We start from the raw sequence: 22,341 nt of genomic DNA on the forward strand, positions 1-22,341 counted from the left end.
AATATCGTGAAGATCGAATCAAAATTCACAGGTCGGCTCATGTAGACATGCAATTCAGGCTATATGCTTGGTAAAATCGTGAACTCCTTCTGGGCAACCTCAAGTTCGGTAGTCTCCATTGATAGTGACATAGTCATGGCTGAAGTCACAGGTATAGTGCACAGCAGACTTGTCGCCTGTACCTAGCCTGACAACGATCTCAAGATCTTCCATGGCGAGAATCTCCGAAGCTCGCTTCTCATCAACCTGCTCGGGCTCACCGTCCACGAGCAGCTTCAGCTCAGCTGAGCCATCGGTCGGGACGAATGAGACATTGGTGCGCTCGGGAGTAATTTCAGGAACGTCATTCACAGGCTGACCAGGAGGAGAAATGAGAGCATATCCGGTGGCGCAAAGGACACGGCCCCAGTTGGCATCCTTTCCGTACAGAGCAGTCTTAACGAGGGGGGATTTGGCGATGGATCGGCCAATCTCACGGGCTGCCTCCTCAGAAGCACTGTCGACAACACGGATAGTAACAAACTTGGTAGCACCCTCACCGTCTCGGACGACATACTTGGCCAAGTCAATAGAGAACTCGGTGAGGAGTTCCTGGAAGGCTTGGTAGTCGGGGGACTGCTCAGATGTGACCTCCTTTCCGCCAGCGGCACCGTTAGCAAGAAGAGCAACAGTATCATTGGTAGAAGTGTCACCATCGATGGTGATGGAGTTGAATGACCGGTCCACAGCATGTCGAAGAACATTGGGCATGACAGCAGGGGAGATAGGAGCATCGGTAGCCAGGATGGTAAGAAGAGTCGCCATATTGGGGGCAATCATGCCTGCACCCTTTGTCATACCAGCAATGCGATATTCAACACCTGGAGAAGAAGGAAGCTCAAAGGATCGAGACATGAGCTTAGGGAAAGTATCTGTGGTACAGATAGCCTTTGCACAATCAAGCCAGTGCTCGTGAGAACCACCAGCCTTGCTAACAGCTGTGGGGATCTTGTCGAGAATCTTCTGAATTGGTAGCCTGGATTAATTGTGAGCCATTGAAGCATCAAATTCGGCCAATCGAACAAACGAACCTCTGACCAATGACTCCAGTACTCATCACAATAGTAGAGTCCTCATCACCAACCCTCTGATCTGTCGTGCGGGCCATACTGGTAGCATCTTCAAGACCTCCGGTGCCGGTGACAGCATTCGCATTACCGGAATTGACAACCACACTTCGCAGGCCCGCGTTCTTCTTCTGCTGCAAAAGTTTCCTGCTATAGGTCACAGGAGCAGCCTGGAACTTGTTCTTTGTGAAGACACCAGCAGCGGCGCAGGGACGATCAGAAGTGACGAGGGCGATGTCGGGCTTGCTGGTATTGCCGGGCTTGACACCAGCCAAAACACCTGAAGCGATAAAGCCTTTGGGGTATTTTCCTGAAGTGGGAATGTATTGAATCTTTGAAGGAGGAACAGGGTTTGAGCCAAGAGTGGCTGACGCCGAAGAGTAGGCGCGAGCGAATTTCTTCATCATCTTGGCGACTCAGGATTGTATTGTTGTTGATGCTGTAGTTGATGGGAATTTTCGTGGGGGTTTGATATAGAACTGTAAGCTACCTAGTGCGGTATCGCAGCGATCAGTGGCTGGAAGGATCCAAGAGACTCCATTGACTCATTTATGACCAGTTCTTCGATTGATTATTTCATTTCTCCTTAAGTTTTCACATATCAATGAATGACACAGTAGGATATGTCAGGAATCGATAGCTCATATGGAATCTCATGATATCGAAGTGAGAGTTTGACTGAGGTGAGCCTACTCAGTAGTGAGCTATACAAGTACTTGGTATGGATGCCAATTTGCCAAATAGTCAGCCACCAACGGAGTGCATACTCGCAAGAGCCTGAATAAAGGAATTTCCATATTATAGACCAAGCGAGTCTATAGAGGCAATTAGGAGAACTTGCAGGAGGTCGAAAGACCCGTAAATCAGCATCCAGTGTCAAATATGAGTCCACAGTTGCTCCTTTATACAAGCCGCAGGAAGCAAGACAACATCAGACTCGAGAAGAGGATGCGAAATTAAACTTGCCAAACGGGCCCCCAAGTTATAAAAATCATTTCACCATTTGTGATTGAGGTCCTCAGTTTTATTGCTCCCTAAATCCGTCAATAGGACATCTAGTAAGAAGCTTTGTTCAACAGGAATCCTTTCTTGATCGTAAGTCCTCCTGGAGCACTCAACCTCGTATCTTTTTATCGCCACTAGCAATGCAAAGCTGAAGGAAGTCCAGATAACTCAAGGCAACAAAATCGATTGTTCACATGAACAAATCATAAAGCTGGGACTACCAATCATGCCAAGAGGGTTCACACAGCTGAACGACTACAGCCAAGGTATGGCAAAAAATGAAAGTTATGCTGAAGTAATTATCGGATATGCTTCGAGAAATAATACCATACTCTAGGCACAGCCAATGGAATCGATGGTGTCGCGTGCCTACCTTAGCCCTTGATATGAGGTGTCAAAATAAACCTAGTAAAGAGTCACCTAAGCTTAGATTACATTTGCCTGAATATTTTTATCGCTTATGGTCAAGATTCTGAGTTTTCTTTTCTTTCCAAGCTTTGGTACCTATGGCTGTAGGATAGAGTGTGCCTGCCTGCTGGGCTGGAAATTAAGCTGCTGCTTCCTCTGTGCCTGCCTGCGAACAGTGGAACCTTCCGCTGGTGCCTGGAAATTAGAGCTCCACCTTCCTATGATTCACGCTCAGATTGGCCTTGATGCCTTAGGTAATACATCAAAGTGATCCGTGCGCGAGTGATCTCTCCCAGCTATAAAAACCCGGCTTCCTCCCACCCATTCAGTCTTCTTTTTTCCTTTCCTCTCCATCCAAGTGCATGGGCGTTTTCCTTCTCCGTGAAGCGATAAGCTGAGAGAGGAATTTTGCTAGTTGAAAACTATACACTGACCGCTCCTTGTTGGGTTCGCCTGGCAAGGGAATTTTTGGAACTTTCATTTTCTTTCATTGCGACCAGTCCTTGATGGACTGCCGTGAAGAAGGAAGCTCACGACTGATGAATGATGGCCTCTGACCAGTTTTCTCCCGAAGCCTAACGTTATGCCTCGCGTCAATGTGAAATTGATCCGCCCAAGGCCAATGTGACGATGGTAAATGCCAAAGAAGCCTGTACGCTAAACTGAACACTTCTTCCGGGATTCATGCAACGTGGTGCTGCACCCTTTGATGCTTCAGATTTTCCTTGAGCGCATTGTGATGTCAAAATGCGACGCGATGTGAATCCTGTGGCGCGTGCGACGTTGAATTGATCTGATGTTCGCGAAAGAAGCGATATAGGACTGACGAATATACAAAAATATCAAACAATAGCTTCATTTTCCATAATAAACTTATGGCGTTCTGCCACCACCTTGTACCAGGTAGTGAATGAGTGACATTCTACGTAGTAATCTAGGTAACTTAGAGGCTCTGCTGGACTTCCAACTGCCACACCCACGTCTCTTGAGGTTTCGCTAGCGCGGGGCATTCGATCACTGATTGGATTTCTCCATCCAAATGCCGGTCCAAATCATTATTTTCGAATGACTCAAAGCCTCCATTTGAGTGTGCCTCGCTGCAAACGGTACCTTTACTGTACCATTTTCTGCAAAAATAACGAGTATTTTCCAGTGAACCACACGAGTATCGCATAGAGAACCCCATACCGAGCCTTCTACGCAAGTTTCAGCACAGCGCACACTCTTGTCTTGATCTCGAAGAGTCTGGGAGTGCCCCGCCTTCGGATAACCACATCCTCGATATCATCGCAAACGATCGCTCGAACCAGTTCCAATGTCCACAGAAACCGAGGGCTCGGCCCCTGCGCCGCAGACCACAGAGAATAACGATGTGAAGACGGAAAAGAAGGAGCAAGTCCAGCCTCAGAAGCCCAAAGAGCAGCAACAATCAGCGCTCGCTAGCGAAAAGAAGCTATCCGGTGCTGAATTGAAGAAGAAGGCCAAGGAGGAAAAGGCTGCCAGAAGAGCACAAGCCAAGGCTACTCAGGCCTCACAGGGCCCCTCGCAAGGCGGTCAACAGGCGTCTGGTGATGGGAAGGGAGGCAAAGCAAAGCCTAAGCAGGACGGACAACATCAGCACCAGCAGCATGGCGGTACAAAACTCCCTATTCGACCAGCAGCAGCGACGGCTGTGGTTAAGGACGACAAGCCTTCGATACCAGACTGCTTTAGCCACCTCTCTATGGCTAGGCGGATAGAAATGACAAATGCCGACAAGGACGTCCATCCTGCTGTCTTGGTTCTCGGCGAGCACATGAGCGCATTCGTTATCAGTGATAGTATCACACGACTCGAGGCGACGCTGTATGCTTTCCAAAAGGTAAGAAATTCTGCCCCTGTGATGTAGTATTGATCTAACAACATCAGGTCATCGACTCTTACACAACTCCCCCCGGCTTCACTTTCTCCCGCCATTTCACACCTCACGTTCTCAACCCCCAGATCGAGTACCTCACAGCATGCCGCCCCATGTGCTTCTCAATGGGCAACGCCATCCGGTGGCTGAAGCTCCAGATCAGTAAAGTGGATGTCGATCTTCACGACAACGACGTAAAGAAACTCCTCAAGGAGTCAATCGACAATTATATTCGTGAGCGTATCACTCTCGCAGACTACGTGATTGTTGAGACTGCTGCCACCATGATTATACCTGGCGATGTTGTACTCACCTACGCTCATCACCACCTCGTCGAGCGCACTCTTCTCCAGGCTCGCAAGAACAAAACGGACTTCCGCGTGATTCTGGTCGATGATCCTTATGAGCGCGTCGGAATCGATCACGCCAAAAGGCTTTCCGCCGCTGGTATCCAAGTCACCTATGTTTCCGATCTTGGTGCTCTGCGAACACATCTCTATGAGGCAACTAAAGTTTTCATCGCAGCCGAGGCCATCTTTAGCAACGGCGCCATGTACGCTCGTGTCGGCTCATGCGATATCGCCACGGCAGCTTCTGATATGAACGTCCGCGTTGTGGCACTCTGCGAGACGGTCAATTTTACAGAGCGTGTATCCATCGATTCTCTCACATACAACGAAATCGACCCTGAGCGATCCACCGATGTCGGCTTCCGCTTACTCTTTGACACTACCCGCGATACGTATATTTCGGTGGTTGTGACGGAGCTGGGCAATTCCTCTGCCACGTCTGTGCCTGCAATCCTTAGAAAACTAGAGGAGTTGTAATCAGGCTTGGATTGGGTCAAAGGAGTGTGGAAAAGTTTATCAGGGGTGATAGATGACGCGGCGTCTTGAATTGTCATTCTTGATAACTCGTTCTTGGGTTGGTGCTGGGATTAGAAGCAGCTCTATGAGGCAATGACAATAAGCTTTAATTCATTGCGTGTGGTGTAACATGACATTAGTTCAATCTGGTGATCAATATCGAGTTCCGTGAAGCAATAAGCGTTCGGTGCTCTAGACATCACATCATCACAGCGTTCAGAGCTTTGGGGTATTACACTTGAATCAATCGTCCCATTTCGACGCTCAATCGCCCAATATCACAATGTACAATAATGTTGCCCCTTCAATCTTCTTGTCTCAAGCCGAAGAGGTCTTCATTTCCCGATATCTTAAATTTCCATTCCTGTTCATTCCCCTCTAGGCCTCTGCCTTAGCATCTCGCTCCGCCTTGCGCGCTCGCTTCTCGAGGAGCAGAGCCTTTCGTTCTTGTAGAGTAGAGGTTTGTCTGTCGTCAACGCCCTGCAGCCAGTATCCGAAGCTGGCGCCGCCGGCCGCATATACGGGGTACACCCAGAGGGAGGACTTGTTGAAGAATGGGCGCATCTCGATGCCCATTTGCCAGAAACGAGCGCCGAGGCCTTTTTCTACAGTTAGTATCCAATTCTCTCTGTCCGTCGCATGTGTCTCGTCTCCAATTGCTCATGTCGTATGCTCGGATGCTTTGGGCGGGCGAATTGGCTCAGGTATGTGACGTACCGAAAAGGCTCCAGAAGGCGATGCGGTGGACCATGATGGGCAATTGACGGTCGAGTACTCGAATTCGAGAGTGGAGAGGTTTCGTGGAGGAGAGGTTCGCTCGGAATGCGAGTGGGAGCGTTCGTTACCGAAAGGTGAGGTCGTGATCTTCAAGATCCATCCTGAGCTCACTGCAATTGGAGTCGAATTGATTGGTCACGATGACGATCACGTGAAGCCACATCAAACAGCTACCCTATACCTCACTCATACCCACGTATTGAATAGGTTTTTCGCAATTAAGAAACAATATAAATAGGTCTCGTGGCAAGTTACTACTAGATTTCTCTTGATTACTATTTAGGCGGCGAGTATCAGCGTGGGCAGAACGTGTCCACAGAGGTTATTTTGTGAATCCCGCTCGTAACTAACGAGCAGCAAGATCATCATACTGCGAATGCTTTATTAGTTGCACCAATATTGTGAGCCAGAAATCTTGAGGTGTGTGTATCAGACCCTATATATAATACTGGAAGAATCTAGAGTCTACGTAAAGTCTAGTGTCTTAATTACGGCCATAAACATCAGAACAATCAGAGAGGTGATATCCCAAGAAGCCAAACGTCTCAAAACTCCCCGCTATGCTATAATAAAACGCTCGTCAGTCTAGCAAGCTTCGTCCCAATTCACCTGGGTAAGGTGGTGGTGCACCAGACGGAGGTGGTGCAATCGTGGGTGTTTCGCTGCGAGACCCAGCATTTGCAGTCCATTGGACCGCTCTGGCCACGATCTTGGGGAAATACTGTTGAATAAAAGATTCACTGGCATCGTTAGCATGATAACATTGGACGAGATGGGGTGAACTTACGTATAGTAGCTGTGATCAGCATTGTGAAGCGACACGAGATTGTGTGCAAGTTCGTGTGCCAGAACTACCCACCACCAGGTAGCAGCCTCTGCCTTGGCTTGCCCGCTTCCTCCTGCGATTTGCGCGGCGTGCAACTGCAAGAAGAATCTGAAGTTACAGAAGATACTGCCTCCAGTGTTGAAAGCAATAGTGCCGCCAGCTTCGTCATAAAAGATGTGCAGGACTTTGGGTGACATAGAGTAGGTATTGCCCACCTCAATCAGCATACTGGAGAACACATTAAGATTGTTCAAATGTTTCGACAAGAAACTCCCTGGGTCTTTGATATCCTTGGAAAAGAATATCTTCATACCATTTGAAGTTTCTGCGATGAAAGTGATGTTATTTGCTGGCGTCTTATCACAGTAAGTGGCTTGTTCCTTGACCTCGTTGACCGTGGGCTCCGAAAAGACACTATCAGATCCGTACGCCCGGGTCGATTTGATGGCGTTGAGCAAGTTCTGCTGCACAAGGGCAGGACTTGTGACTCTGCCCTCATCCTGCTGCGGCTTCTTGCCGGTTTTGGAAGAGCTTCCGCCAGGTGCCTCAATCTCCTTAGGTTTATCCAGGAACTTGTCCAACTCCTTGTGAGACTCGTCTTCATGCTGGTCAGACTCAAATCCAAGTCGACGACCGATGTTTGCGAACAATCCTCTGCTCTTCCTAGCCTGTTGTTCAGGAGAGCGCTTTGTTTCCTCGGGTGAGTCCCAGGAACCTGGCATTGTGGGACCAAGAGGTTCCGGGATCCTGGTAGCTTCGCGTGCAGCCTCGGCCGCTTTTGCCTCAGCCCCCCATTGCTCTTCCCTCTCTTTGATCTGGCGCTGCTCCTCTTCCAGTGCCTTTCGTCTCTCTTCCTCAGCAATTCTGGCCTCGGCAGCCTTGGCCCGAAGGATACGATCGACATTGTAACCGCGATTTCTCAAACCGTAAAGATCAAGGGTGAGGAATGGCTCAAAGAATAAGTAAGCCTGCTGATTCGGGCGGTTTAGCAGCATTTGGCAGATGGCCTGGCCGATCTGGTACATGTCGGGCTTCGACTCATCAGAAACATAAAGAACCCAGCCGTTGCTGGTCTTTTCACTCGCGGCTGATCGCTTCTCCGTGTGAGTCTGATACTGACCCTTGAGAGTCCTTCTCAAAGCCACTGAGCGAACAATATGGACCGTGAGGTTCTTGTCCAGCCATTTGACGTCATGCTTGATAGCATCGCGTCGGTAGTTTGTGTATTCAAAGAGAAAGATCTTCGATCTCTCAACAACATGCTTGCGGAGACTGAGTGCAGCCTTTTGTTTATCACTGTGGGGCCCAATCCTGACCTCCTCCTGAACAATACTGCTCAATTTCTGAGCACCAAGTGCTAGATAGAATTCTTCAAGCGCATCCTCTTCCGGCGCACAAATAAGGCGATCCTTGAACAATCTGTAGCTGATGATATCATCCAGGATCACTATTTGACCAGCAGAGGCAAGCTGGTATTGTCGAATAGGTTCATCCTCTTCCTCTAAGTCGTCGGACTTCCCCTTAGGGGGCGCGAGTTCTTTGTATGCAAGGAGGAAGGGCGCTGTACGCATTTTCCTCCATAATTCTTTGTCTCGGTGGAGTGTTGGGGATGCTTCTGCTAAGGATTTAAGAAGATCCAGGTACTTCTCTGAACTCTGTAAAACACCGAGGAGACGGGCGGGCTCACTGCATGCCATTTGTGCAACCTCCAACTTGGTGGGCTCGCTTTTGGCACCACATTGGAACAAGAATGCATTCGCCTCAGGACCAAAGTCGACAAAATCGAAGATGTCTCCATATGTAGTTGAAGCCCCAAGGTACACCCGTGAAGGACTGACATGAGTCATGGAAGAAGTTGATTTCTCAGACGATCGAGTAGTCCTTGTGATAGGAACTATCGAGGCGTTACGCAATTTGACTAGGGTATTCTCGCCGAGTTCTGTGATTCGAGAGGCGAAATAGCTGAAAAGTGCCACAGCATTCTGATGATCTTGAGGACGTGATGCTAAGAGACGGTTGACACAGTCCACCATTGGCGGATCTCGTGCAACACCAAATTTCTATAGATGTTAGCTGAGTCTTTGCCAACTTTTAGATCAAACTTACAATAGCATGGTCGTGTAGATCTTTCCTCAAAATGTTAAACCCAAGGATAGACGCTCGCGGATTGTAGAAGCACTGTGAAGGCGGTACAAGACGGGTACTACCCTGGAGAGGCATGATTGCCTTGGGACTGCCACCGAGCTGGAATGACCCGTATCCATTGATCTGGTGGTTGGCGAGGAAATATGTCATAGACGAAACCCGAAGACTTTCATCGTTGCCAGACATTAGCTCAACGAGTTCAGGGACAGATGGATAAGGCCTTAGTCCAAGAGAATTTATGAATCGAGCTTCTGGGCCTCCAGGTCGATAGCTCCCAGGAGGCCCTGGCCACTGGAGGATAGGTAATCGCAATGCACGCAAAGAGTCCTTAGGCTCGAATAGTTCCGAAACTTTGTAAAGCGTTGTCGTTCCCTTGGTGGACTCCATGCCCTTTGGACCAGCTTCGGCTGGGCAAAAGCGTGTCTGTTTTAGCTTGCTCAGGTCTTCACCTGGAATATCCTCGCGGACAGATGCTAAATATTTGATGAGTTCCATGTGACTCCATTTCTGATGACCTTCACCAGAGGCGTTCAACAGCCTGGTAAAGATGGTCTCGAGATCTACAGTTTTGCGGACACCAATAGTGACCAGAAATTTCTCCTTGATCTTCTCGCAACCTTGAATGACCGGAAGATCGTCGAAAAGTTTGACGATCGGGAAGAAGGACTCAGTAGGCTTTCTCATACCCTGCTTTGTAGGGACAACTGTATTTGCTTGAAGAAGAGAAACAATGGTGGTCCTTGCGTTCGGGCTTGAGTTTTCAAAGTTCTTTGCAAGGACAGTCAAAATCTGAATTGCAAACTTAGATGATTGAGTCAAGTTCTGCTCCTCGGGTCTAGAAGAATTTGTGTCCAGAAGGAATCTCAACCATGGGAGAATTTCTAGCGGTTCCCATCCTAAAGCACGCAATTCAGCCTGCTGAGAGTTGGCAGTGAGCGCATGAGGGATTGTTGTGGGAGGAATGGGTAAGTTGGCAGGAATCCTGTTCGCGATGAGGTGATTCCGGATGCTACCAAGGGCAATGATCTCGCCTTGTTCCCCATCATCACTCATCGTGCCGACAGCTACTTCTAGCAAGGCGGATCGACTGCCAGGATCGAGCTCACCACTCAAGCTCTTCTTGCCTGCCCAACTGATAAAGTTCATCAACTGAACTTTGTTCATAGCTTTTGTCTCCAGCTCCTTCTTCACATCTGTGACCGTGATGTGTGAAATGAGACCGAAATCTATGAGCTTCTTCACAAATGGAACACCCTTCATTTCCTCTGGTACAACAGGGATGCTGTTGACGAATTTACCCATCTCATCCGAAGCAATGCGCACATCGACTGTTTGCAACACGCCTCGTGTTGAGTAGGTCTCGATTGAGGCCTTCTTAAAGCACATCCAAAAAGCTTCCTCAATAATCTGACCAACTTGACCGCTGGGAGTTGAGTCCTCAAATGTGAAGGTCTTGTGAATGTGAAGAGCTTCTGGCATGAACTTGGCGATGACTGCGGGAGAGAATTTGGTCTCTTTTGCCATAACCTGTTTGATTCGGCTGCTCAGGTCGCTCATCTCGTTGGCAAAAGCAAGCCGAGTAATGATACCAGCAGCACGAAGAATTTCAAGGTTCCATGTCCTGACCCAGCGGGCATTCAAGTCGATAGCCTCTCTTTCCACTGTGGGAATCACGGACGGTGCTGAGATATGGAGTCCAGCTCCAGTAGTCTGCATGGTGGGAAAGCCAATAAAGATGCGACCGCCCGGCTTTTTATTGGGAAGCACAGATGCAAAGACATCTGTGGCTTTGCCAAGCGCCCCCGATGTTGCGGCCTCTTGTGAAGCTTGAGTCTCATCATAAGACGAAGTTAGGATGGCGATCTTGGTTGTCTTTGGCGGGGGTTTCTTCGTCGCTCTTTCAAGTTCGGAAGCAAAGGACGAGGCTACGCTTGTACGGATGCTTGCAGAAGTCGCCCGAAGGAAGATTGTGGAGGACGAAAGCTTAGTCACATCTTCGGAAATCGTCACTTGCGCAGCATTCTCCTCGTGCTGTGCTTTTGTCCTAATGCCTGCCTGTGACGCACTTGACGTAAGGCGGGCAAAGAAAGATCTCAAGGAAGGAGTTTCAGGGGCGCCGTAGGACTCATTCTTTGTGGTGGATGCCGTAGCTTGTGGTTTCCATCCTATGGCGGCCATGTAAGACGCATCGATCTGCGTGCTTGTGCGGTCAACGCTAGTAACCTTCATTAGGCCATCCTTTGTCCTCGCCTCGAGGTCGCGAGGAAGAGGAAGTTCAACACTCGGAGATGACTTTTTCTTCAAAGACAGAATCTGGTAGTCATCAATCCAGAACTCGATGTGCTCGAGCGCAACAAAGGTCAAACTCGTCGCAAGGAACTGGCTAACAGACAACAAGTTCGGGAGGGGTGTGGTTGTATTCCTGTAGTCGAGGACGAATGTTGTATGATGGGTAGCTTGATCTGCCGGTATTTGAGACTTCTTTGTGAAGAGTGCATTTCCCTTCCAGTAGAATGCCATGGCCTCGTTACCGGAGCTGACAAACGGCTCTTCGCAATCAGCGAAAACACTGTAGAAACCGACACCGAAGGCACCGATCTTCGTTTCATCGGGGTTGCCCTCGGCAATACGCTTTAGTCTTCCCCAGTCTGTCTTTGTGAAGGGTTGTCCATCGTTCTGCACGACCAATCGGCGTAGTGTATGGTTCGACAAGGTGTGTTTCAGTATCTCGGATCGGCTCGTGGTATTCGGTAGTGGCACCTGTGTTGATGGTAGAGTTTCCCATTTGACGCTGACAGTCTTTGCCTGGGCATCCGCAGCGTTCTGGATCAGTTCTCGCAATGTTGTCCATTCGCCCGAGTATCGCGCAAGAACTTTGTCGATAAGAGCTCGAGTATCGACGGTAACGGCTTCCTCGTCTTCGCCATCGCGGAGAGCGGCGGCTCGTAGTCTTGAATAGTCCATCGTGGTATGGTTGTGATGAGGTTTATAGGGGCATTATTGTGTCGACGGAATGGTAAGGGGTTGGAAGATGTATGTCCAGAAAAAAGAAAGAGACACCTGTAATCTATTATTTATTAGTAATGATACTTTCTTGAATGAGTTTAAGGAAGTGGTCTTGGAGTATAAGCAAGGCAGACAGCGACTACGTACAACGGTGAGGAGTGGCAAACGGAATTAGGTTTTGTCAAACCCCGAGTATATAAGGGGATGTGACAGAATCACAATAGGAGGCAAACGGCGTGGCAGAAGGGGATGGCGTTCAGAAATCAGAAGTCTAGTTAGAGAGGTATGAAGATGGTTTCATCGTTCATATGATCTCAAACTCGTGGTTGCATAAAGACCCCGAGGCTGTTAGAGGTGGTCCCTGAAAGTGACGTTGTCCACTGTCTCTGGCCAATCAAGATGGATATCGACTCACACCATCACCATCGCGCTGTATAGCGATCTGGGGCAGCCTCGCCGCTACCTAGGTCCAATTCTAATGATCATCACCGCTAATTTCTAGAGTAGATTATTGAGGTGGGCCTCCTACTCCCGTTCGTATAAAAGTCCGATTACTTTGAGATGGTGGATCTGAGGTTTTATTAGATAGCATTTTTCTTCGATGGCTTGAAGAATCTCGAGAGTAAATTTGACTGAAAGCTTTGTGCGACGGTATTTTGGTGCATCAGAGTTACATCCAATATGTTTCTAGACATTTCCCAATGAACATAAGTTGCCGTGGGCCTCGTCGAAAAAAGAATCACCGCTACTACCCGCCATGGATCCTCTCAACTTATACTGAGTAGCTTGGGCCGGCCGTGCTTGGACCCATCCATCGAAATTTTTGATATTGAGTCAACAATCGCCTTACTAATAAGTTAGGCTGCCGAATTCGCATCTCAAAATGGAACCATTGATAATAATTTCTCCCCCACCCCTAACAAATAGCTATGACTAGCTTCCAATCAAGAGATTACCAAGCCTGTAACTGGAATCTATCTTGGTAAATTCTGGGGTCATTTCTGTAGATAGTTGGTCGAGTCCAGAGTCCGGAGTCGGAGGTCGAAGTCTTGTAAGTGAATCACTGCATTTGTGATACGCATGGGTGCATGCCCAAGTTAGGATTTTGCTTTCTGTACGGGAAGGAAGTATTTCGAAGTGAGTCAAATTCGTAGTATATAATATATTTCATTCACCTCTGCTCATTTGCTCAAACTCAACGTCGCTATTTCTCTTCACCTTAGCAAAAAAAAAAAAAAACAAGTACACTCCACAACAAAACGACTTCACAATGTCAAAAGGCCGCGTTTGTCTGTAAGTTTATATGCTGTTGATAATAGCCTGCTGAAACATCTGCTAACACTTGATTACAGTGCCTATTCTGGAGGTACACACTTCTGACTCTTTCCCCAAACTCCACCCAGAGTGATCAAATATCAGATTGATTGCTAACATTTAGCCAAGGTCTCGATACCTCGACTATCTTGAAATGGCTCATTCTCGAGGGCTATGAGGTTGTGGTATGTGAACCTCCTCCAGCTGCTTCTGCAGATTCAATCTGACATACTTTAGTGCTTCCTCGCCGATGTTGGTCAGGTCGAGGACTTCGATGCTGTCGAAAAGAAGGCCCTCGCTCTCGGTGCGGAGTGCATGATCATTGAAAACCTCCAGAAGGAATTCGTCGAGCAGATCGTCTTCCGAGCAATCCAGTGCAATGCCATCTATGAGGACCAATACCTCCTTGGAACTGCTCTGGCCCGACCTGTCATCGCTCGCGCCCAGGTCCGCATTGCTGAGAAGTACAACTGCAATCTCTTGAGCCACGGCTGCACAGGCAAAGGCGTAAGTCGACCCCCTCAGACTTTGAGGACAACCTGCTAACATGCCACAGAACGAGTATGGCACTTTCCACCACGAAAATTTTCAATTCATAAATCACTGACAGAGCCCCTCAGTCAAGTTCGTTTTGAGCTCGCCTTCAAGGCCTGCAATCCTTCCATCAAGGTCATCGCCCCCTGGCGACTTCCCGAATTCTGTGAAAAGTTCCAAGGTCGACAGGATCTCCTTAAGTTCGCCGCCGAGAACAATATCCCCGTTTCATCGACCCCTAAGGCTCCTTGGAGCCAGGACGAGAACCTCGTCCACTGCTCGTACGAGGCCGGTATTCTCGAAGACCCCGATCATACTCCTCCTAAGGATCTTTGGACTCAGACTGTCGATCCTCTTGAGGCCCCCGACAAGCCTCTCGACTTCACTGTGTACTTCGAGAAGGGTCTCCCTGTCAAGGTTACTACCCCTGACCAAGAGGCCACCGACTCGGTAGAGTTGTTCAAGCTGCTCAACAAGATCGGTCACGACCACGGCGTCGGCCGAATTGACATGTACGTCCGCTTTCAACATTGATTTGTGGCCCAACACTATGCTTACAATTAAACAGTGTCGAGAACCGATGGATTGGACTCAAGAGCCGAGGATGCTACGACACCCCTGGTCTCACTATCGCCCGCCTTGCTCACGTCGATCTCGAGGGTCTTGTCCTTGACTCCAAGGTCCGCAAGCTTCGAGACCAATTTGTGACTATCGAGTGGTCCCAGTGCCTTTACAATGGCATGTATTTCTCCCCTGAGCGTGAGTGGCTCGACGAGGCAATTGTTTCTGCTCAAAAGGGTGTCAACGGTCAAGTCCGCCTCCGCGCGTACAAGGGCAATGTTTACGTCCTTGGACGATCCAGCGAGACTAGCAGCCTCTACTCCCAGGAAGATGCTTCAATGGACAGTCTTGACACCTTTTCTCCCATGGATAGCACTGGCTTCATTGCTATCCAGTCTATCCGATTGGAGAAGTATGGTGCTCAGAAGGCTAAAGACGGCCAATCCCTTAGCCAGTCTTAATTTGTAACAGTATGAATGTAACAACAGTGGTTTGGTATGGCGTTGGGCCAGGTAAATAGCTTTAAAAGTGTGCAAGCTTCCTGTTATATGGGAAGCGCTGAGAATTGACTCATTGATTTGGACGCAAGATGGATACAAATGGTGACTTGACGCGTTTCCTTGATTTCTCTGTGAGGGGTATCTCATATTCGACTGTTTTGAAGTTCAAGGCCAGAAGCGGTGACCTTAGTCTCGACGATGAGGCCTCGGACTGGCACTGCGTCTGCGTCTATCTCTCGACCTTGATCGGCGGCGCTCCCTGCTGCTATCCCTGTGGCGTCGTTCGTCTTCCTCCGTGGCTCCTCTTCGATGACCCTCACGGTGACGCCTATGGCTACGGCTACTTTCCTTGTCACCATCCCTATCTCTGTGTCTGTGTCTTGGCCTATCCTCATCTCGTTCCCTGCCTCCATCACGGTCACGACTTCGGCTCCTCCTATGTCGTCGATGGCGGCGCTCGCGATCGTGACCGTGATCGCGACTTCGATGTCTTCGTCGTTCTCGCCTCTCGGTATCGTCATGACGTCTTGAGCTCTCCCTCTTTTCGTCCTCAGCTTCCTCAGGAGGGCCACTTTCCGGACCAAGCTTTCGTTTACTGGGATCAACCTCTACTGCGTTCGCACCGGAAGAGTTTCGTACGGGAAGTGGCAGCCCCAGGGCTTTTGCGATAGCGTCCTCCTCGGCTTCCTTGATTTTGCGCAACTCTTCCTTTCGTTCTCTCTCTCGACGCTCCTCCTCGGTCTCGCCATCTTCGTTGGGCTCTCCAGAATCGTCTTCCGCTTTGGCATACCAGTTGAGATCGCGGCCTTTTTGCCAGCGTCCAACAGGTGCCTTGAGACTGTGGCCGAGATAGTTTTCGCGATGTGAAGAGCTTGCGACTTCATCCCAGCTAAAGTTGACACCTCCTCTTGAACCGGTCTTGCGAATACTTGAAAGCAGATCCATGGCGTACTCTTGTTGCTGGTGGCCTTAACTGGATGCGGCCCCTTTTTGATGTTGATATCTGGGTGGTTTTCTTTTCGTCGTTATGAACTGCCAGGGTTGTGAGATTGAAGGTTAGAGGTTGAAATTGATGCGCCGCGCCTCTTACTGGATGGGTCGCTGAGGCGGAACACTGCCGCCATGCAACGCGCTAGAAGCGGAACCCCACGTCAAATACCTAGAGCTGGAGCTTCAATACGTTTCTTGAACCTTTACACTGAGCTCCAAGGAAATATTACCATCATAGCACCAAATACAACAAAGGAACTTGCCTACATAACACTAACAAAATAATCGGGATTCTTCACAATGTCGAATCCAAACGACCCTCCCCTCGATGAGATCCAATGGCGCTCTCCTATGGCGATTCAACAAATGGGCGGCCTGCACAATAACACCATCCTCTTTTACTTCGCAGAATCGCCCTTCTTCGAGCGCACGTCGAACAACGCTGTTGTATATAACCAAGCCATGAATGTACCATCGATGTATCCAGTCATTCAGACACGCGAAGCTTTCGAGACACATCTTAACACCATGTCGGGGCTTGAGTTCAGGGTTGTCGAAGAGCCTGCTGAAACTGGCCCTGGAGCAGGTACCGGCGTATGGGTCATTCGTAAGCAAACGAGACGAAAGTCAGCGTATGATGACGACGAGATTACTGTTCATGCCACATACTTTGTTGTGGGGGAGAATATCTACATGGCGCCAACTCTCAGTGCCATTCTTTCAGCAAGAATTGTATGTCCTTTGCAGCAGTTGTGTTGCGAACAGTTCTAACCTCACTGTTATAGTTGACGATATCTTCGCAAGTTACCAACGCCGTGACAACTGCTGAGTCTGTCAGAAAATGGGGTCCCTCTATGGGTAACTTTTACCAGCTCCCATCAGCCAAGACATCAACAAAACCAAGGATCCAGAACTCTGCAGCGGCGACCCCAATGCCTGTATCCGATGAAGCCAGTAAAGGTCCAGCTGCCCCTGCAGCAGCCGCGCAGAAAGATGATGAGAAGTCACTAGAAAGACTAGCAGAAGAGTCTTTCATGATTCACATGAAGTACGGTGGCGAATACATCGACGAGAACCCTATCACAGGCCGCCCAGGAGAGTTCCACCTCACAACAACGGGCCGCAAACCACCACAAATCGAAAAGACGGATGGCCCCATTAGGAGTATCAATGCGCCGACGACGATCAATACAAAGATCGATGATAAGAAAGAGAGCAAGGAGAGCAAGGAGAGAACACCCAAATCAGCGACTGCCCCCAAGCCTAAGCGTAAGAAGAGCAAGATGGTAAACTCTACTAGCACGCCAGCTGCGTCTTGAGTTATTACCGGTAGGAGCATGGCGTTAACCTGGGGAAAAGTGATGCTTTTAGTTTCTATACAGGAATTTGATACCCCAATACAGTTTATTATTATGCCTTTGCCATTTGTTTGAACACTTAAGTAATAGTATAGCCCCCATCAATTGACAATGCAGCACCTTGAATGAAGGAAGCCTTGGACTTGATAGGGGCAAAACAGCATCTGCTGCTTCCTGCGGGGCTCTTTTTCTTTTCTTGACGGCAGCCTGTACGGCCGGGTCATCTTCCGGAACATTAGCCATCATAGGAGTTCTGAGATATCAGTATGGGCACAGTGAGATCAAGAGATAACTTACTCAATAACTCCAGGGCAGCCGCAGTTAACACGAATCTGATCTTTTGTATACTGTTTGTGTGAAACAAAAGGGTAGCGTCAATTCATTAGTTGGACTTACGTTGATAGCATTGCCTCTCGTCAAACTGACGATAGCTGCCTTTGAAGCACTATATATCGCTGTCCCAATTGTCATTCAAGGTTAGAGTCTGTTAAAGGTAATGTATTCTCACGAGTTTCTGGTTTCCCTATAGCCATTTCCAACTATGACAATGGAACCTCTAAACCCAGGCCGTCCATCATGAGTAACTCCAACATCCTGACTGATCATAAACTTTTTAGCTCTTCTCTCGCAAACAGCCACAGACCACGCAAGTTGGTATTTATAACATGATCAGACTTTCCAGGGATGGCTTCATGACTCTTCTTTGTTGGTACGTAGATTCCTTTCCAGCCATCGTGAGCAGGAGTCAAAGGAAAACAGTGTATAGACATACCAGCACAGTTGACGGCATAGTTAATGCGTCAAAATGCTTGATAGAAAGCTCCATGTTCCCACCAACTTCACATGTGTCAAGGTTATCAACGTGCCGGATGAGCACACCTGGATCTGCATCTCTGCTTACAGTTTTGATAGCCGCCTTGGTAGCGTTCAGACCTGTGCTGTCTTTGTCGAACAAGGTGAGCCTCCGACGCCCTTCTATGGCAAATTATATAGCGAATTGACGTCCCATGCCTTGGACCATTAGATGAGATAGCTATTTGGAGCAGTGGGCCATACCTGATGCGACGCCGGTTACCAAAGCCACACCTCGGAAGAGGGTATTGGATCTTTCAGACATATTAATTATTAATTTGTCTAGACTTACACGAGAAGAGGACCTCAAGCGCACACTTTTTGTCTTATGAGCTCAACTGAAACCGTGTACTTTGAAGTTCTCATATTACCTATAGCATCATCTTGCAGAATGACGTCGAGATCATCCAATCACACAACACTTTTACTGCAGACTCAGAACGAAAATATAGATGAAATCCCAACTTTTATAAACCACGAGGTATCCTGTCTATTTCAAGACTAAATTATCGAAAACATCTTCCATATCTGCAATCTCTACTCTACAACCCATCCCTTGCCAGGAACCTTTCTCTGTTTCACCTTCTTCGCGGGGAGAGGCCATCCTTGACCACCGGTGCTCTCGGCTCTCAAATATGGAACCACGAAGCACTCTCGTACTGTAGCTCCATCCGTGCCCGTTGTGGGCTTGAGCTCCTTAATCGGCTTGCCGTAGGTGATAAGGGGCGTTCCCTTAGCCAACCCTGCTAGTTGCCCGCCAGTTACGTCTGTAATGGCATGCATTCTTGTCTTGGGGCGCTTCTCCGCATCAACTGATTGCGCAGCTCGCTGAAGATAAGAATAAACGATGTACTCGGGGCATTCCTGAATACTGATGTGGGCAAGAGGTGAGGTGGGGTGGATGTATACTGCACGGTCGCTTTCAACTTCCTTGCCAGCGTGGATAGGAATCAAGGGGATATATGGAACGTCGATGGACCGGCGAGGCTTGCGGAATTGCTCAGGGGGGTTGGGTGTAAGATCTGCTCGAATAGCAACCTGATCCACGAAGCCAGCCGCGACCATTTGCTTCAGCGCAGCGACCTGTTTGGGGCTTGGGGGATCCAGCTTGTCCTGGTATTTCAGGTTGGTAAAAGCTGAAACATTGGTCCTCAATAACTCTGTGATCTGTCTTCGCAGTTGCTGGATCTCCTTAAGCACCTTGTATCGAACAAAATGACTCTCACACCATTCTTCTGTAGGCTCGTGAGCAAACTCACCCACGACTTGTAGAAGTTTGATAGCATCGGATTTATCGTCTAGGTAACAGAAGTTCTTGTGAACCTCATTAAACATCTTTCGCACATTCGCTTGACGATCTTCTGCAATGACGTCTGATGTTGTACGAATAGCTGTATCATCCTTCGTTGCGAGGGCAGGAATCGCTTGGTTCTCAGGAAGGAAGATTTCGGCGGCTGATAAACCAGCAACAAGAGCAATTGTGTAGTGGATGCAGTCATGAAGATGGCCAACTAGCAATATGCGCGCAAACCTAGGAGACAGAGGGAACACAGACATGGTTTGACCAATCTGCGTAACTTGTCCTGTCGAGGAGATAGCAGATAGATATGTCAAAAGCTTTTCAGACTTAGCAAGGGCTCGTCGATCAGGTGGTGTAGGGAAGGGGAAGTTGACAACATGCTGCAGGTTCATCGCCTTGAGCTGTAGCACGATACCCTCAATAGGCATTCGCAACAACTCGGGATCTGTGAAAGGTGGGAAATCTCTCTCATATACTGCAGAGGAGTAGAGCCTGTAACAATGGCCAGGACCGGTACGACCAGCACGACCAGATCGCTGGTTTGCGCTGGCTTTGCTGATCCATCCAATATCGTAGCTCTGAACTCCACTTAGACGATCATACTGTCTCTCTTTTGATCGTCCACAGTCAAAGACATATCGAATACCAGGAATGGTCAAACTGGTTTCCGCAACGTTGGTTGCCAAGATGATGTTTCGTGTACCCTCAGGTGCTGGCTCAAAGACTCGCATCTGCTCGCGTGTTGGAAGCAAGGAGTAAAGAGGCAAAACTCGCATCTTTAATGGTGCAACCTCCTGGTCCTCTTCGATCTGAAACTCGTCCTCGTCGTCCTCATTTTCGTCATCTGTGGGTATCTCATCAAAATCATCACCAGTACGGTCATCCACGTCTCCAAACTCAATATCCTCGACCTCAATAGCAGCCTCGCTAGCAGAAATTTGTACTTTGGGTCCATCCGCAGTCTTTGGACCACCAAATGTAGCCTTTAGCTTCTTGCTGAGCTCTAGAATCTCGTTGCGGCCAGTCAAGAACACAAGGATATCGCCAGGTGGTAACTTCTTATGACCCCTGCTAATCTTTCTGAAGGCCTCTTCCACGTAATCATGCTGGGTTCTTCGGGAGAAATGAATGGTGACAGGATGTTGTCGGCCCTCAACCTCCAATACTGGCGGGGGAGTAGCAAACAGCGTCGGATTCATGGTGAGATCTTCTATCCGCAATGTAGCAGACATGATGATGAGTTTCAAGGGTTTGACTGTAGGATCCTCTGCTGCTAGCTCTGCTCGGAGCTTGATAACTCGGCTGAGCATACCAATCAAGATATCCGTGTTGACGCTTCTCTCATGAGCTTCGTCGATGACAATGGCCGAATACTTCTTCAGTGTGATATCCTGCGCAACTTCTCGTAGCAAGACACCATCAGTCATGAACTTGATAGCCGTCTTAGGATCAACTGTGCCCTCGAAGCGGATCTGGTAGGCCACCACCTCGGACTTATCACCAAGTTCCTCGCCAACTCGCTTCGACATACTGACAGCAGCGACTCGACGGGGCTGAGTGATGCCAATCATACCAGGCGTTGGCGAGTCGGGTGAACCATAACCAGATTCATACAAGAACTGAGGAATTTGAGTAGTCTTTCCGGAACCTGTAGAACCGCAAACAACGACAATGTCATGGTTATGAATGGCTTCCATTATCCTTTGTTCCTCTGATACCACGGGAAGTTTTAGCCTAGCCTCCTGAACTTCTGGTATTCTCGTAACCGTCACGCTGTAAACCTTTCGGTTAATATTCTGCGTTGATTGCAGTTCCATGGGTAAAGGATCTTGCTCAGGGGCTCGGGGAACAAAATTTTCTGGCTTGGGTATTTCAAGATTTGTTGTTGTTCCCTCGATGGATTGATAACCCAGAGCTTCGTTTCGCTGTTGGTGTGCCCATGCCTTGAAAGACGATGATCTCTGTGCTTTGTTTTCGTCTGCGTCTTCCATGTCCTCATCAGACTCTTCGGGTCCCTCACTGGATTCATCATCTTCTTCCTCATCGCTTTCGCTGTCATCATCTGCGGTGTTATCCTTGTCAGCCGAGTCGTCGCTGAAACCATTCCACTCGTCGCTATCGCTATCACTTGCAACACTGTCGGCTTCTTCAGACTCGAGCTCAAGTGGCGTTTCGACTGGCGCTAGGGAGAATTTTGATTTGACTCCACCTCGCTTCTGACGCTTTTTGATCACCGGTCGTCCTTCGTCGTCGACCTCGAGCGGTCTCTTCAGACCCGAACCAATTGTTGGTGCAGAGGTTTCTGTTTTCGTTTGATCCGACTCTTTGGATGTGGGCGCGGGCGCAGGAGTTGGTGTGGGCTTGGATGGCTTTTTTTCGTCGGGCTCGGATTCTTCAATCTCATCGCTCGAGATCTCTTCATCCACGTTAAGCTCTTTTCTCTTCTCAAGAAGAATCTCGTGTCTCTCCTCCTCACCACCCTCCAAACCAGCTTTCTCCTCTCTCATAGCCCGCCTCAATGCCTCCTTCTTGGTTTCGCGACCCTGGCCAAGGACTCGGCTGCTCGAGAACAAGGTTGTGTCGATTTGTTGCTCAGCAAGTTTGGCCATCAGCTCGCGGGACTCATCCTTGCGCAGCTTGCCCTCAATGTATTTTTCTAATCGCTTGGCCTTCTTTCCGCTCATTTTAGCTCCTTCTTGGCGGAGTTCCGCCTTCATCTGTGCCTTTTTGGCCTCCCGATCAGCCTTGGCCGTCGGCAGGAGAATCTCCTGGTTTGGGTTGTCCTGGACTTCATGCTGAGCATTCTCCTTGGCTCGTTCACGGGCGAGGACTTTGTGCTTGCGTTGACGAGGAACGTATTTGGCCATTTTCTTTTTACTGTCTAGCGAATTGACAA

General features: G+C 48.8%; 8 protein-coding genes; 3 read left to right on the forward strand and 5 right to left on the reverse strand.

Annotated features, from left to right (window-relative positions):
* Positions 1-99: 99 nt before the first annotated feature.
* FFUJ_13289 (probable glutamate N-acetyltransferase precursor) lies at positions 100-1,513 on the reverse strand (the record flags this gene model as incomplete). XM_023575958.1 has 2 exons in its annotated part: positions 100-1,015; positions 1,071-1,513. 2 exons carry the CDS (start codon positions 1,511-1,513, stop codon positions 100-102), a joined length of 1,359 nt encoding a protein of 452 aa, XP_023429186.1.
* A 2,321-nt stretch (positions 1,514-3,834) lies between these two features.
* Positions 3,835-5,243, forward strand: FFUJ_13290 (related to translation initiation factor eIF2B, 71 kDa (delta) subunit; the record flags this gene model as incomplete). XM_023575959.1 has 2 exons in its annotated part: positions 3,835-4,380; positions 4,428-5,243. 2 exons carry the CDS (start codon positions 3,835-3,837, stop codon positions 5,241-5,243), a joined length of 1,362 nt encoding a protein of 453 aa, XP_023429187.1.
* A 417-nt stretch (positions 5,244-5,660) lies between these two features.
* FFUJ_13291 (probable NADH2 dehydrogenase (ubiquinone) 14K chain) lies at positions 5,661-6,033 on the reverse strand (the record flags this gene model as incomplete). XM_023575960.1 has 2 exons in its annotated part: positions 5,661-5,881; positions 6,000-6,033. The coding sequence occupies 2 exons, from the start codon at positions 6,031-6,033 to the stop codon at positions 5,661-5,663; spliced, it is 255 nt and encodes an 84-aa protein (XP_023429188.1).
* A 606-nt stretch (positions 6,034-6,639) lies between these two features.
* On the reverse strand, positions 6,640-11,994 carry FFUJ_13292 (related to NUO-14 NADH2 dehydrogenase (ubiquinone) 14K chain; the record flags this gene model as incomplete). XM_023575961.1 has 3 exons in its annotated part: positions 6,640-6,799; positions 6,847-8,945; positions 8,992-11,994. 3 exons carry the CDS (start codon positions 11,992-11,994, stop codon positions 6,640-6,642), a joined length of 5,262 nt encoding a protein of 1,753 aa, XP_023429189.1.
* A 1,312-nt stretch (positions 11,995-13,306) lies between these two features.
* FFUJ_13293 (probable arginosuccinate synthetase) lies at positions 13,307-14,906 on the forward strand (the record flags this gene model as incomplete). XM_023575963.1 has 6 exons in its annotated part: positions 13,307-13,329; positions 13,389-13,402; positions 13,480-13,535; positions 13,588-13,861; positions 13,907-14,396; positions 14,453-14,906. 6 exons carry the CDS (start codon positions 13,307-13,309, stop codon positions 14,904-14,906), a joined length of 1,311 nt encoding a protein of 436 aa, XP_023429602.1.
* A 182-nt stretch (positions 14,907-15,088) lies between these two features.
* Positions 15,089-15,890, reverse strand: FFUJ_13294 (uncharacterized protein; the record flags this gene model as incomplete). XM_023575964.1 has 2 exons in its annotated part: positions 15,089-15,306; positions 15,362-15,890. 2 exons carry the CDS (start codon positions 15,888-15,890, stop codon positions 15,089-15,091), a joined length of 747 nt encoding a protein of 248 aa, XP_023429190.1.
* Positions 15,891-16,235: 345 nt separating this feature from the next.
* Positions 16,236-17,254, forward strand: FFUJ_13295 (related to RNA polymerase II transcriptional regulation mediator MED6; the record flags this gene model as incomplete). XM_023575965.1 has 2 exons in its annotated part: positions 16,236-16,667; positions 16,721-17,254. 2 exons carry the CDS (start codon positions 16,236-16,238, stop codon positions 17,252-17,254), a joined length of 966 nt encoding a protein of 321 aa, XP_023429191.1.
* Positions 17,255-18,682: 1,428 nt separating this feature from the next.
* On the reverse strand, positions 18,683-22,312 carry FFUJ_13296 (probable ECM16-putative DEAH-box RNA helicase; the record flags this gene model as incomplete). The annotated part of the gene is made up of 1 exon (XM_023575966.1): positions 18,683-22,312. One exon carries the CDS (start codon positions 22,310-22,312, stop codon positions 18,683-18,685), a length of 3,630 nt encoding a protein of 1,209 aa, XP_023429192.1.
* Between the last annotated feature and the right edge of the window lie 29 nt (positions 22,313-22,341).

The sequence above is a fragment of the Fusarium fujikuroi genome, chromosome FFUJ_chr04 (assembly GCF_900079805.1).
Source record: "Fusarium fujikuroi IMI 58289 draft genome, chromosome FFUJ_chr04".
NCBI classification, from domain to species: Eukaryota; Fungi; Ascomycota; class Sordariomycetes; order Hypocreales; family Nectriaceae; genus Fusarium; species Fusarium fujikuroi.